At 48.4% G+C, this 16,041-nt stretch overlaps 1 protein-coding gene across 2 annotated transcripts; it reads right to left on the bottom strand.

The window, feature by feature from the left end:
• Nucleotides 1-2,342: 2,342 nt before the first annotated feature.
• Nucleotides 2,343-6,969, bottom strand: AQP8 (aquaporin 8). 2 transcript variants are annotated; one of them, XM_028110321.2, is made up of 6 exons: nt 6,958-6,969; nt 6,572-6,825; nt 5,451-5,577; nt 5,154-5,368; nt 3,592-3,726; nt 2,343-2,391 (listed from the first exon to the last, which is right to left on the bottom strand). In XM_028110321.2, exons 1-6 carry the CDS (start codon nt 6,967-6,969, stop codon nt 2,343-2,345), a joined length of 792 nt encoding a protein of 263 aa, XP_027966122.1. The 2 variants fall into 2 exon arrangements, with proteins under 2 accessions (XP_027966122.1, XP_087873218.1); XM_088017092.1 differs by lacking the exon at nt 2,343-2,391 and adding an exon at nt 2,511-2,599 and having other exon boundaries at nt 3,593-3,726.
• Nucleotides 6,970-16,041: the final 9,072 nt, after the last annotated feature.

Here is a 16,041-nt window from a genome sequence, read left to right as displayed (position 1 = left end):
TTGGCAAGGATGTATTTCCAGCTAAACTGGCAGGCGCCGTAGGAAGACCTACTGGGTGGGTTCAGAGAGCTGCCCACCTGAAGGTGGGGGAGACTGCACGTCTCTCTCACCCAGGCTTTACAGGCCTCTGCTCTGTGCAACTGGCTGCAGTGGTACCCAGCGTCCTCAAGAATCACAACTGCCCAGAGTCCGTGTCGGAGAGCCGCCGGAAATGTTCCAGGTTTTTTGTGAGTTTTAAATGGCCACAGCCTTTGGGGAAGAAGTGCGACGTTCTATCAGTGTTGTCCCAGATTACCTGGCCTCCATTCCCTCACCGACATTTCAGTCTGTGAACTGACTCATGTCTGGGAATTGGATGAGAGACTTTAAACCTCTAAGGGAAAAACAAATGTTTAAGGGCTACAAATTTTCAATTCCTATAAGCCAGTTACATCGATTAGACTTTAAGGGAGGAGAAAGAATGTTTTCGTGTTTAAGAACTAAAAGGAATGCAGCTGGGGGACGGGAAACATTTCTTGGATCCTCCATCTGTTCCTCTGAAAGATTAGAAGGGTCAAAGTGCCTGTCTGTATTACTTTCCTGGGGCTGCTATACAAATTACCCCAAACTGGGTGACTTAACAGAAATTTATTCCCCCACTGTTCTGAGGCCACCAGTTAGGGTTGGAAATTAGGGTGTCAGCAAGACCACACTCCCTCCAAGGCTGTAGGGGAAAACCCTTTCTAGCTCCTAGCTCTTGGGGACTCTTGGTCCCGGCACGTGGCTCCGTGACTCCAGTCTGCCCCACCCTTCTCCACAGGCCGCCTTTTCTGCGTCTCTTTTTGTCCTTCTCTGTCTCTTCTAAGGACTCCCATTGGATTTCGGGCCCACCCTAACCCAGCATGATCTCACCTTGATTGCTCCTTACCTTAAGTACATTGCCAAGACCTTATTTCCACCTATGGTCACATTCTGAGGTTCCGGGTGGACATGGATGTGGGAGGACACTATTCAACCCACTGTGCTGCTTCAGAGGGTCATTGTGGGGAGTAAACGAGACTATGCAGTCTGCATAGTGCCGAGCACATAACATAGTCCGCATTAGCTGTGCACGCATGTGTATATAACTATTTTGTTATTTACTAGATTTACCAAAACCTTATTTCATTACTTATTTAGCCAAATGAAACAGTAACCTTTAACACTTTTCACTCTTTGTAAGTGTTCTAATTTGCATGGTTTTTTTTCATATTTCCTCCCTTTGTATTTTTCCTCTTTTTTTTAGGTTTATTACTGTTATTATTATTTATTTCCTTTCCTCCAAAAATTGCTCTGGCTGTTTGGGCATGTCACATGTCCGCTTTCTCACCAGGCAGCCTTGAAACATACTGGTGATTTTCTCTAGTGAGCATTTTCCTCTTTAAGGAAGGACTGAAAAATCCTTCCTTATTTGTGATATTTGTATCTTGCATCCAAAGACCACTGTCTCTCCAGACCCATGTTATGCCATGTTATCAATTTCCTCGGGAGATCCTTGCCCCTCTGGCCTGCCCCCATCCCCACCCTCACCCCAAGCGGAGTGCCCTGAGTGGGCTGGTCCATATCCTAGGTAGTACTGGGCACTACCCCAAACCCTGGACTCTTGCATTGGGCTTTTCAGCAGGACCATGCAGACTGTGATCTGAGCTCCCGGCAGAGGTCCAAGATGGGTCTGGCTGAGTGGGAGATGGGCTCTGGGGTGGCCTGCATCCTAAGTACCTACCTTAGCACTGGACTCTAGGCCAGGGCCCAGCTAACTAGACTCTGGGACGTTAAGGCCCAACCTGGACTTTTGCTTCCTCCCCAGCAGTGCTCATTTCTGAAGCAAAAAGCAAGTCCACGCCAAAGGAAACACTGGACTATTTATTGCAAGGCTAGATTGGCAGCTCAGGAAGCAAGGAAACAGCCCAGCAGGCCCTTCTGTAACAGAAGAGTCCGGGGCCAGGAGAAGAAGAAAGGGGGTGGAGGAAATGAACTCATATGTAAACAGCCACCTCTTCCAACTGCTCTTTTGCTCCTGGGAACTTCCTGGTCAAGAAAAACCCCTCTGTTGTGTGGTGCCGGGCCGGGCAGGGCTGGCAACGCGCTCCCCAGGCTGAGGTCTCTGATGAGCATGAAGGAATTCGGAGAACCTAGAGCATCCTCAAAACTTGGCAGCGGTGTGTCATCTGGGAGGCCAGGCAACCGGGGGGAGGAGGGGTGGGAAGCAGGTGGGCGGCTGCTCTGGGCCTCTGCCCCAGCAGGAAATGCAGGAGGTGGCCTGTCTGTAACCTGGGTGGGTCCTCAGAAGCCACCTGGGCCACAGGAAAGCCTCCAGCTCGGTGTCACTGTCCCTTTAGTATTAGGCGGGTTTTCCCATCTCCAATGAAGAGCCTACAGAAAAGATGGCCCTGTGAGATCTCCGAGCCTCTGAGGGGAGAGACCCAGCCCTTCACCGAAGGTCTCCAGGCCCAGAATTCTCCAGAGAGACGCTTTCCTGAGCCTTTCCAGCCTCAATAGTCAAATCCCCTTGGGGAAAGGGAGAAACTCCTTCCTGCTTGTGTTCCAACTCTTTCCCTGAAGATGCTCATCTCTGCCATTCCCAAAGCAACAGACAGAGAATTATCAGGCTAAGCCAGGACTGTGGATGAGCAATGATGGCAGACACTTCACACCAAGCCAACCCAGCGACGGTGCTCTCCCAGACTGTGGGAGGAAGGTCCAACTTGTACCAGATCCAGGCCCTAATCCCCATATGACCAGAAGCAGAAAAGACAGGACCCTACAGACCTTGGAGGTTCAGAAGACGAGAGTTCAGGAAGATGCAGTCACGTAGATATGCTCCTTCTGCTAATACCGCACAATGCCAGGGAGCACTGGTTACACTGTAGTTCATGTGAATGGCACGTGCTAGCAGGCATGCTCTCGGGGGCACCATGTACATGGTTTTCTCTGTGGATGGGGTCCCCTGGAGTTGTACAATACCCCTGTGAGGAACCACTCCTCCCCCACCCTTGGTACACATGGTTGTGCAGGGAAGGCTGACCTTGCCCCGACTCCAGACACAGCCAATAAGCATGCCTGACCCCCATGGCTCCAGTGATAGATTCAGAGAAGGACATGACCCAACCTGGGCCAATCCAAACCAGTGAACATCAGACCCTGGACTTTTGCTAGAGCCCTTGTTCTAGTTCCTCTGGAGTTTTTAAGCTGCTGGGATATAAGCCTAGAGTTCCTGGTGAGCATCTTGCCCTCTCCTGGAGAGCCTTTCAGAACATGAGGCCTGCTCAGAGGAGAGCAGAACCCATGGGAAACACCAAGGCCTAAAGACATTGCTTGAGCACCCACCTAAAGCCAGTGCTACCCATGAACTTTTCACTTAATGTGAGCCAGTAAATTCCCCCTTGTGACATAAACTGTGTTGAGATGGATTTCTGTCCCTTACAACCAAAGGTCCCAGAGACATAATCTTTGCCTCTGAAGAAGCCTCCCTCTTCCCTTCTTCAACCCAAGTGAGATGTTAGCCTTGGGCACTCTGGGAACCATCACCAGGGGCCGATCAGAGGGGCCAGTGACCCAGGGTCACACTCCTACCTGATGAGCACTCCCACAAGCAGGCTGGCCAGGAGCGGGCCCAGCCAGTAGATCCAGTGGAAGTCCCAGTGATTGGCCACCACGGCAGGTCCAAACGCCCGGGCGGGATTCATGCAAGCTCCAGACACGGCACCCCTGAGAACACCCAGCCACGTGGTCACCAGGATCCCAGCCAGACCCCCATTCACGTCAAGATCATTTCCCCAACTAGGCCACCACCCAGAAGCCCTCTTGAAGCCAGCATATCATGGGGCTCTAGGGGGATCCCAAAGAAGGCACAGGGGAAGAGGCTTATTAGCACCAGGAGGTGAAAGCTTGTCTGTCACCCCCTCCACACCCTTCTAGAAGAATGGCCAGCAGAAAGTGTTCAGTGATCACAGGCAGAGAAGATGGATCTAGGTTCTTGCAACATTGAAAACTCAGTCATCAGCTATGTGAATTTTGGAGTCAAGATGACCTGGATTCAAAACCCAGCCTGGCTATTTCTAAATGTGTGGCCTTTATTGAACCCCTCCGTGTTTTGGTTGAGGTCAAAGGACCCACCTCATAGGCTGTCATCAGGAGTGAATGAGATCATGCAGTTAGGACCCGTGGCTCACGTGTAATTCATGACAAGTGTTTCACCTAGCTAACCCAGTTGAGGCCATTGTTGTGCCACAAGCTTGGGGCCCAGAGTCTCCTACAGAGGGGGGAGGCTGTTCTCCAGGAGCACCTCTCTACTTCTGGTGTCTGTATCCTTGCCCCATTCCCACAAGCTGGGGTCCTGCAGGTCTCGCCAGATCCCACGCCCAGCAGCCAAAGTCTAAAGTTCAAGTCAATTGGCTTGCAAGTGAACTAATAGCCGCTAGGGAGCAGCAAAACACCGCCGCAGCTTTACACGCATTGCCCCCAGCTCCCCAGACTCTGCCTCCCAACAGAAGGATGGCGGAGGGGTGCGTGGCCGAGCCAGCAAAGGCTAGACTCTGTTCTGTGTCCAGGAGGAAGGAAGGAGGTGGACATTAGGAAGAGGCTCCCTTGTCCCCTTTACCGGGAGATTTGAGCTCTTGTCCCACATTTGTCCCTTAATTTGCCACTGTCCACTGTGTCCTCTCTGAGCTCAGTTTCCTCATATATAAAATGGGAGAAGTAATCCCTGACCCAACCTTGTCTCCTTAACCACTTCCCGAGCCCCCTGAGGGGCTCAGCCTAGATGAATCGGTGGGTATGGAAGCTCCGTGTGAGTCTGAGGAGAAAGCCTGGCTGCCCACTGGCTGAACAAACAAGCCGACAGAAATGTTTTATTGACGCTACAGAAAATGGAAAACCTCGCATGAGAAGGTAGGTTTCTGACTTCCCTGGAGTGACATTGGAAGGGTCACCAGAGGCCCACATTCCCTCACAGCAACAGGTTCCTGCCTCCTCAGACACCCCAGTCCCCACCACTCCCTGTTGTCTGCGAATGTCTGCCCACTTCCTCTGTTTGAATCACCTCCGTGGCCCTTGTTAGCAACCAAGTCTGTGACCCTCAAGGAAGCTCTGCAGACCTGACCTCCTCCAGGGCCAAAGGTTGGTCCACGACTCACCCCGCCAGGATGTCCACGGTGACGGCAAAGCCAATGGAGAATGGAGCCAGAGGGCCCTGCGTCCTCTCGTTGATGGCGCCCATGCATACGGCCAGTGCCAGCAGTGTCGTCAGGATGAGCTCCGCCATCACTGCCCCCGCCACCTGCCCCGGCTCCTGGACTGTCACAAAGGCCGCCCCCGACGCGTTCCAGAACTTGTCTTCGGGACTCACTGCCTGTGGAGAGGAGCTGGGCACCTCTGACTCCCTGCTACCCTCACCACACTTCACCAGCCCAGCCCCCATGGGGATTACCCACCTTGGCCAAGGCGGCCCCGATCAGCCCCCCGCACAGCTGGGAGATCCAGTAGGGAAGGAGCAGCACCAGGTTGAGGCCTCCGATCAGCATGGCTGCCAGGGACACCGCAGGGTTGAAGTGTCCACCACTGTCACCGCAAAAGCAGAAGGAAGCCTTGAGACCAAGGTCTGGGCCGGCCCCCGAGAGAATATGCCAGTCGGCCCGCAAGCCTGGCCTTGCAGCACCAGAGTGAGTCCAGGACCTTGCCAGAGTAGAAAACAGGCACCAGATCTCACCCATTTTCCCTGAGGCGCCAGGTGGTGGGGTGAGGGATGTGGGGAAGAGCCAAGGAGGAGAGGGCAGCCCCCTTCCTGCCCTACACCCTGACCCCACTGTGCCCAGAGAAAGAACATGGTGGGTGACCATCCCTCAGCTCCTTCCAGACTCACTCAGAGCTCCAGCCCTTGAAAGATGCAGCCACCAGTCAGAATGAGACCCCCAACTCCAGATTAGTAGACAGAGAGAGGTATCCTGGCCTCCCCTTAAAAAGAGCTCCCGAAAGCTGAACTCCGCTTTTCCCCAGACTGGAGTAAAACCCCCTCCCAATGTCAACCACACAGTGACCAAGCGCTTGGTACGGGCTAAGCTCTCTCCATCACGTAGTTCCTACGCTGCCTGCCTGGGGCTTGCCTCCTGGCTCTGCCACTTACTGATCATGCAACCTTGGACAAGTCATGTGGCCTTTCGCGGTTACACCGGGAAAATGGGGATAATAATAGCAACTACCCCCAAGGGGTTGTTGTGAGGATTCACTGAGTTCCTATGTAGAAAGTGCTTAGAACAATGCCTGGCACTTGGCTAGCATTGAATATGTGTGGGCTTGAGAAAAAAATACTATTAAAAAAAAACCTCTCTTCTTCCCCTGTTATTTGGGGTTTGGAGAGGGACTTACCCAAAGCCACAGAGCCCATAAGCTACAGAGGCAGGATTCGAACTTGGGCAGTCTGACTCCCTAGCGCACACTCCTATCTACAGTGCTCTTTGGAAGCCCGAGTAGGCGCCCAGGGTTCCCGCCGATAGCCTTGCTCCCCGTCCCCAGCTGCCCAAGTTAGCCCAGACTGATGGCTGGGAGCTGGTCTCACCTGATATTCCCCAGTGTGGCGATGATGAGGCCCAGGGCCAGTCCGTGTGCCAAGGCCGGCTGCAGCAGCCCCGTGTCCGTCCCACTCTCGATGACCGACAGGCAGCCGATGAAGATGAAGAGGGCAGAGCCCAGCAGTTCCACCAGACAGGGCTGCAGGAACCGCTCATACCAGGACCCACGACACCTGCCCCCCATGCTTGGCGCCTTCGCCTTGCCACTGCCAAATTCAGGGTCACACATAGACACAGCTGCCTGTGGTAGGAAAAAGGGAGAGTGGGCACGGGTGGGAGGAGAGCCCAGAAAGAAGCCCCCAGCGCCGCAGTCTTGAATCGATTCTCAGCAGCCCCTTGCACGGCCAGGTGACAGAGGCAGCAGTGGGCTCACCTCTGCAGACATCAGGGCCAAAGTGACCTGGAGCCTGCTCGTGCCTGAGCTGGCTGGGAAACCCGCACCTGTGCTACTGGACCCTCTTATCTCCGGGACCCGGGCTGCTGATCCTGCTTCAGGCTCTGGCTCTTTTAAAGGGCTACAGAGGCTCCCCGAGGGTGCCAAGAAAGCAATAAAGCGGAGGTGGGAGGTGGCCCTGGGGCCCAGAAGAGGAAACATATTTTTTTATCTTAACTGGGCAGGGCAGGGGACGGTCAAGGATTGCTGAGCTTTCTGCCAATGAGCAAAAGGCACAGGCTTAGCCGCATCACCTAGAGAGCGCTCCAAGCCTTCCCCAGCAGGGCCCAGCACCCCCAGCCTCCTGCAGTCACCATCAGGGTCCACCAGCATGTGGGCAGGAGGAGGGCCCCAGTGGGTTGGGACCGCGTGCGTGGGGAATAATGGCAAGCTCATCTTCAGTGATTTTTTCCATGGATTCCCTCAGACATCTCCTCCTATCTCAACAACTGCACTCACTCACCCTCAAAGCCTGATCCAGGACTGAGTGTGGATGGATGACCATCCCCTGACGGTCAGAGGCAGCCGAGGCGACACCATGCGCCATGGGATAGCCTGTGGGCTTTGGAAACAGGCTGCCTGGATCTCAGTCCCAATTCTGCCATCAGCTGGTTGTGGAACCTTTCTACTGTGGATGGTGTAACAGTACCAGCGACGTGGGGTCGTTGTGTGGTTTGAATGAGTTAATATAACAAAGAGCTTACGACAGTGCCCGGCACGCGATCAACACAACACCAGCATCTACTAATTAAGAATATAGATTTATGTTTATATATTTATATTTATTGAGCAATTTCTACATGCCTTCTACCTGCCAGGCGCTGGGCTAAGTCCCTTCTATGTAGTATCTCATTTAAACATCACAGCAACCCTGTGAGGTGGGTACTATTATTATAGCATATTATACATGGGGAAGTGGAAATTCAGGAAAGTTATGTTTCCCAGGGTCACTTCGGTTTTGTGATTGCAAAACTGGTGGGCTAAGTCACAAAGGACAAATACTGCATGATTGCACTTACACGAGGTCCCTGGAGCAGTAAGATTCATAGAGATAGAAAGTAGATGGTGGTTGACAGGGGTGGGGGGGGCAGAGGGGAATGGGGAGTTGTTTTTTAATGGATGCAGATTTTCAGTTTGGGAAGATGAAAAAATTCCAAATGGATGGTTGCACAACAGTATGAATGTACTTAATGACACTGAACTATATACTTAAAAGTGGTTGAAATGGTAAATTTTATGTTGTGTGTATTTAACCACAATTGGGAGAAAAAAAAACAACTTGTGGGTTAAGCCACTGCAGTCTACCACCTTTCTAAGATGAATGGATGCATGGATGGATGGATGGATGGATGGATGGATGGATGGATGGATGGATGGGTGAATGGGTGGATGGGTGGGTGGATGGGTGGATGGGTGGATGGATGAGTGGATGGTGGATGGGTGGATGATGGATGGAAAGAAAGAGGGAAGGAAGCAAGGAGGGAGAGAAGGAGAAAAGGAAGGGAAGGACCAAGGGAAGGATGGGGGAGGGTTGGAGGAAGGAAAGAAGAGGAGAAAGATGGGTTTCTTTATTCGTCCATTCAACAAATATTTAAATACCTACCATGAACTAGTTCTAAGAGCTAACTGGAAATGTAGCAATGAATAAGACAGGCAAAGATTCTTTCAGTGCTCATAACTATTATCTGAGTGTTTTTCTGTACAGATAGAGACGCATAGAGAAATAGGTCAGCGATAAAAGAATTTAATGAAAATGCCTACATATCCAACACTGTGCTAAGCTCCCCGCATCTATTCACAACAACCCTATGATTTCTTCTCCCTATCTTCAGATGATAAAATCAAGGCACAGAGAAGTTGAAGAAATTGCCCAAGGTTGTATAGATAAAAAGTATTTGTTTCATGACAGAGAAGATGCATCAAGGGTATGACAGTTTGCTGAAAGCTCTTTTTAGCTGGAGGCTCCAGAATGCAGCCCCTCTTTTGAATATCTGCACATTTCGGAAAGTTTAGGGTTGATTGTCTTAAGACCTGTACCCTCCCTCCTCTGTACCCGCTGCACACTGTACATGATGTCTCTTACACCCTTCCTCCCGTGTCCCTGCAAATGGCAACACGAGACAACTGTCCGATCTTCTGCTTCCCCCATCTTCTTCACGCTTTGCCCCAGTCCTGCCAAAAGCTGCTTCCAGAACATTTCTCTCCTGGTTTCACCCAGGCCTCCATCAGTTCTTGCTTAGTCTCTTGAAAAAAAAAAATCAAATTGTCATGATACACCGGCCAGGGGCTAGGCCCCGCACTGGACACCTCACGTGTACTCCGTCGATTAACATTTACAATCATCTAGTATCTTCCCCATTTCACAGGAGGCAGGAACTCCTCCTCATCACCTAGCTCCTCATCACCCTAGCTTCACCCAATTTTAATCTGTTCCTCCCATACTGGGGACCAGGAGGGCACAGTTGGGCACTTTGGTCCAGGTGGGCGGGTCAGGCTTCTCTCCCTTCGCCTGCTGGCTTTTCTCTCAGCCTCAGTGTTTTCTTCTGGAAAAGTGAGCTAATATGAGACAGTGCACTGAGCACAGGGCCCAATTCAGAGCAGGTGCCCATCAATAATCCCTATTATTATGGTCTGTCAGAGTACCTATTCATCAGAGTAGGCTAACCCATGCAACAAAGAACCCAACGTTTTGATGGCTTCACATAATACAAATTGTTTCATTGCTGACATAATAGTTCGTAGCAGGACCTTTATGACATGGTGACTCGGGGTTTCAGGCCACTGCCACCTTGGGGACTCACCATCTAGGCCACCAGCCAGCAGATGGGGAAAGAGAGGACATGGGGGGTTGTTCGGGATGCTTTTATGAGCTAGGCCTAAAGTGGCAAATAGCACTTTCATCCATATTTGATTGACTAGAACTCAGTCCTGTGGCTTCCCCCGACCACAAAGGAGTCTGAGAGGGGCGTCGGGGTGGCTCAGTCGGTTAAGGATCTGCCTTCGGCTCAGGTCATGGTCCTAGGGTCCTGGAATCAAGCCCCGCAATGGACTCCCTGCTCAGCAAGAAGACTGCTTCTCCCTCTCCCACTCCCCCTGCTTGTGTTCCCTCTGTCGCTGTATCTCTCTCTGTCAAATAAATAAATAAAACCTAAAAAAAAAAAGAAAAAGAAAAGGAGTCTGGGAAACGTAGTCTAACTGTGTGCCCAGGAGGCAAAAGAAAGGCGTTTCATGAGCACTGGAAATTTCTGCCACAAGGCAGTTGTTGTTGCTCCCCATACTGTCCACCTAATCACGTCCCTCCCTTCATCAAACCCGTCAGCCCTTCCTGTGGGTTTCAGGGCAAAACCAAACTCCCAGAGCCAGCCACAGAAGCTGTGAGTCCTGATGTGGGAAACAAAGGCAGAAGAGAAATTATTAAATTTCCTGACTATCTACAGCCCACTGACAAGTCCTTAAAACAGGCAGAGTGACATTCCTCTAGGAACTCCCTCGATGTTGATACTTTGCTCAGGGCAAAAGGCAATCCTAGCCTGACCCCCAGGACTCTGTAAGCCTACTTTAACACACAAAAATTCCTTTGGAAACTTCCTTTATCTCTACCCCCAAGATACATGTTGGCAATCATCCCCCAAGCATATGACCCACCGATATACATCTGAAGGGTCTCATGACTCGAGTTTTTACCAAACACTAATAAATGACATTTTCCCAACAATAGCTAGCCCCCTCAAGATCCTGGAAACCTTGTTTCCAAAATACCTGGGAGGCTTGCACTATCCCTAACCCCCTCCCAACTTGAAAGTATATAATGGGCTACTCCTCATGACCCCGGTGTAGCTCTTTCTGCCCACGGGTCCTGTCCCCTGCTTTAATAAAACCACCTTTTTGCACCAAAGATGTCTCAGGAATTCTTTCCTGGCTGTTGGCTTCGGACCCTATCTTTCCTACAACAAGTCCAACCCCTGACTCATCTCCTGCCACATGAATCCTAAACAGTGTGTCAGATGAGCCAGGCCCCGGCACCCCTCCTTGCGCATGCTGTTCCCCATATTCGGAGTCCTGTTTTGCCCCCTGGGCCAGCTTCTACTCTGCACTCAAATCTCAGGCATCCACCCTCCCTGACCCCTGGGCCAACCAGATGTCAGTCCCTGAGACATGCCCTCCCTCGCCAGAGCCAGGCCTGGTCTCAGTAGCTCCAAAACCAGTGGCTCTCCAGGGGAAAACTGAATGTCATTCGGCAAAACAATATGTTTCTACAACTCAAGATTTCTTGCCTGGCCTGATGTCTCCATACACAATGCCCTGGTCTCCCCAAACCATTAAAATAACTGGTGGGCTAGGAAGATAGTGTCTTCTTAAGAACTTGTTTGGCTTGGCCAACTTTTCAGTCTTCCAATCCCGGGTCTGGTTGACATGACCGAGGCCTCTAATTTTTATCCCTGTTTAGATCCCTGTTTAGTTCAAGATGTCTCTGCAACTGTAGGTACCTGTCTGCCATCCACCACCAGGTCCAGATGGAGTATAAAAGCAGGTCTATTTTATCCCGTCACACTGCCCTTCCTTCCTTTCTCACTTTGATAGCTGCATTGTGGTGCAAGAATATGATGCTGGCTCCATGGCAGCTATCTTAAGACCATGAGGTACAACTTGCCAGAAGGGTGCATCTTTGATGATATCACCAAGCCCCCAGAGTAAGTCCAAAATCAACTACTTCATTCAGGCTTTCTTGTTAAATAAACCTGCACTTCCCAGATTGTGTGGCAGGGCACCCCGGAGAGTGGCACTGAACTCACAGAGGGACTACAGGGTATTATAAAATTTCAAGGGAAATATAGTGATGCTCAATATCTGTCAGACACCATGTGAATGACTAGCTCAAGGTTGTTCAAAGTTGTAGTATTAAATAGCCCTACATTCCTTCCAATAACCTCATGTCTTTGCAAAGCTGGTTTTATGGGGGCTGCCATTGTAAAAAGTAAGTACCACATAAAAATCAATGTGGAAGAGGAAAGGTAGGTGGTAGTGTCCAATCCAATTTCAAGGTCTGGGAAATTGTGCGGTGCCCAGAGGTACACACATCCCACCTGTAGCATTTAAGAATGGAAGTTATTTAAGTACTCAATTCAACTGAGTTATTTATAGTCATTTGAGAATGAAATAAAAAATAGAAGTAAAATGGTTTTCCTTTCAATATATGTGTATTATTTTTTTTCAAATGGCTACTAAGTTGTTTGGACATAAATACGATGTTTTTTGGACCTATTTATTTAATAAATAGGACTATTAGGTCTTCCTTTTGGCCCAGGAACGGGTGTGAACCAAAAAAATTTAGGAGCCTCTGAAATAAACAATGTATGTCCTGTTTCAGGAACTGGGAGTCGAGTTTCATATCACTTGTAGCAGAGAATATTTCCAGCTGATACACTCCCTCCCAAAATCCTGACCAAACTAGGCTTTCAACTTAATAATTTCTTCCTGAAACTGACCACTATTTGTAATGCAGATGTTTCATAATTCAGGCTGATCCTGAGATGGACAGTCACAGAAACTTAGAGCAGAACCTCTCAGCCTCTTCTGAAGCAGTGACTTTCTTTCTCTCAAAATCACTGCGCTGCTATTTGCAGCATATGGTTACTTGGAGCTCAGGGCAACTTACTTGTTGCAAAGGAGTCTAGTCTGCTCCCCTTTCTCTCTGCTGAGCGGTGGGTTTCATTGGAACCTGAGCCTGTTCTTTCCCCATAGCAGCCACCAGAACCCTATTTTCTCCCCTGCAGCATCAACTTCAAATATTGATGTCTTTTTTAAAGATTTTATTTATTTATTTGCGAGAGAGAGCAAACAGGGAGACAGAGAGGGAGAAGGAGACATCCCGCTGAGCAGGGAACCCAACTTGGGGCTCAATCCCATGACCTGGAGATTATGACCTGAGCTGAAACCAAGAGTTGAGTCTTAACTGACTGAGCCACCCAGATGCCCCCAGATGTTGATGTCTTTTGAATCACTGGTAACCAGACATGGACATGTCGGTTACTTAAAACCCTTTATAACCAGGAGGGCATTGGACTAAGCAGCCTACTAAGTCTCATCGGTAAGCATTCATTTGTCACCATCCGTTTATGTCAAACAACAATTTAAATGGTAGAATAACGGCCACCATTTACTAAGGACCTCCTGTGACCTGGCACCGAGAGCTTAATCCACACGCACGATCTCATCTTTTTTTGCTTCCACTGTTATCCTTCTGTCTGCTATCCAAATTAAATAACTCTACAGGAGAGGAAAGCCAAATGGCTAGCAAACATGAAAAGACAATCACTCTAATAGCCAAAAAGAAAAAAAAAACACAATTCAACTGAAAATAATAAGAACAATAAAAAGAACAGGAATTTTTAAAAACTGATTAACAACCAAAGCTGACCGGGCCGGGGTGGGGGAGGGGATAGACCAGCTCTCGCATTGCTGGTAGAAATGTGAATGGCTACAGTATTTTGTAACACAGTCTTGCAATATTTACCAAATATTTAAATTCACAGACCCAGCAAGCCTCATATTTGAAAATCGATCCTATAAAAGAAAAGCTTCAATAAATAGGAGTATATGTACAGGGATATTGATTTCACCCTTGTTTATTGTAGAAAACTCTGGGAACTCCCTGAAAGATCATAATTATGAAAACTGTTGAACTAAGTAGGAAATATCTTCCCCACAACACATGTCTCTTTTCAGTGTCTGGAACATTCCATAGTCCTACATACCCTCAAGCCTTTGGATGGTCTGTTTCCTTTACCCACAACTGCTTCCTAAATCTGGCAAAATCTTACTCATCCTTCAAGTCTGAAAAAAGAGATGATAATGTTTGTAAAGGGAGTAAGAAAGTCTCATGGAAAATGTAAATCATGTAGGCTGGCTAACAATTAGATGAATGTCACGAAGTGGAAGAAACCAAAGACAAAAGAGCACACGTCATACAGTGTGAAGTTCAAAAGTAAGCAAAGGACGGGGCACATGGAGATTTCCAGGGTGCTGCGCATCTTCTGTCTCTTGATCTGGATGCTCCCAACAGGGTGAGTTCACCTTAGGCAATTCACTGAGCTGTCACAGTGTGTGTGCTTTTCTGCATGTATATTACACTTCAATAAAAAGCTACAAATAAACCAGTCTGTGTTTAGGAAGTTACCTTCTGGACAAAACCAGGAGGAAATCTGCAGGTCAATCTGCGGTCCCTAGAAGAGAGCACCGAATTCAGTCTCTAAGTCGTAGGCTGCCACATTTTATGCCTATAAAATATAAGAATATGCCCATTTAGAAATCGTCTTTTTTAAAAAATCAGAAGGCTCCACTACGCCCTTTATTATTCCAGTAATTGAAATTATGGTCAATAACAACAAAGGTTAGGGGTCAACGAGCCCTATCCCAGACGTCATAGGGAGCATTTAGCAAACATGACCCTGCTGACTCCTCACTCTTCATGGCAATCTTGTGAGGCTGGTCCTGTCCTCATTTGGTGGACGAGGAAATCAAAGTTTAAAGACCTGGCAACTCACTGAAGGTCTTAAGTAACTGGGCTCAGAATCAGTTTGCTAACTGGAGCGCCTATGCTTTTCATCTCAGGACACCTGGGTGGCTCAGTCGTTAAATGTCTGCCTTCGGCTCAGGTCATGATCCCAGGGCCCTGGGATGGAGCCCCGCATCGGGCTCCCTGCTCGGCGGGGAGTCTGCTTCTCCCTCTCCCTCTGCTCCCCACACTTGCTTTCTCTCTCGCTCACTCTCTCTCTTGCTCTATCTCAAATAAATAAATAAATATTTTTTTAAAAGAGGTAAACTATCTCAAAACAGAAACCAGAAGTATCTTTTGGATTTTTAAAAATTATTCCTTCAACAGCTTTACTGAGGTATAGCTGATGGACAATAAATTACACATATTTAAAGTAGTATACAGTTGATGTTTTGATGTATGTATCTACCCATGAGACCATCATCACAATGAACATATGTATTATCCCTCAAAGTTCCCTTGTGACCCTGTTCTTGTCTCTAGGCAATCACAAATCTGTTTTCTGCCACTATAAATAAGTATGGGTTTTCCAGAATTTTCCACAGGTGTAATCAACCAGTATATGCTCTTTTTCATCTGGCTTCTTTCCCTGGCTGCATTTATTTTAGATTCATTCACATTCTAGCATGTACGAAGCCCTCTTCCTCTGGTTGCTGTGGAATGTTCCATTGTACAGTTATACCACAACGTCCTTACCCACTCACCTGCGGATGGACGTGGTCCAGTTTTGGGATGCTGCCAATAAAGCTGCTACGAACATTTTTGTAACAAGTCTTTCAGTGACGTGTGCTTTCATTTCTCTTGAGTGAATTCCTAAGAGAGGAATAGTGGGTGTGAGTTTAACTTTTAAGAAACTGCCAAGCTGTTTTCTGGAATGGATGTACATTCCCACCTACAGCATATGAGCCTTCCAGTGCCTCCTTATTCTCACCTTATTCTCACTCATTTGTTGAACATTTTTTTATGTGCCTATTTGCCACCAACATATCTTTGTTGAAATGTCAGTTCGAATCCTGAAAGCCCATATTTTAAAATTTTGGTTCTTTTATTGTTATTTAGTTTTGGGAATACTCTGGATACAAATCCTCTTTCTACTTTACATACAGCAATATTTTCTCCTGGTCTGAGGCTTGTCTTAAGCATTAAAAATTTACCGTTTTAACCATTTGTAAGTGTACATTTCAGTGGTATTAAGTGCATTCACATTATTGTGCAGCCATCATGACTAGCCATCTATAGAATTTTTTCATCTTCTCAGACCAAAACTCTTTACCCAATAAACAATAACGCCATGCTCCCTGCTCCCCCAGCCCCTGAAAAGAAGCATTCCACCTTCTGTCTCTATGAATGTGACTACCCCAGGTACCTTATATAAGTGGAATCATATAGTATCTGCCTTTTCATGTCTGACTTATCTCACTTAGCATGATGTCCTCAAGGTGCATCTATGTTTTAGCAGGTGTTAGAAC

This window comes from Eumetopias jubatus, unplaced genomic scaffold (assembly GCF_037043125.1).
Source record: "Eumetopias jubatus isolate StellerSeaLion01/CBP00866 unplaced genomic scaffold, mEumJub1_p1.0 scaffold_12, whole genome shotgun sequence".
In the NCBI taxonomy this organism is placed as follows: domain Eukaryota; kingdom Metazoa; phylum Chordata; class Mammalia; order Carnivora; family Otariidae; genus Eumetopias; species Eumetopias jubatus.
The sequence above is the reverse complement of the archived record's forward strand: the minus strand, read 5'-3'. Positions and strand labels throughout refer to the sequence as shown.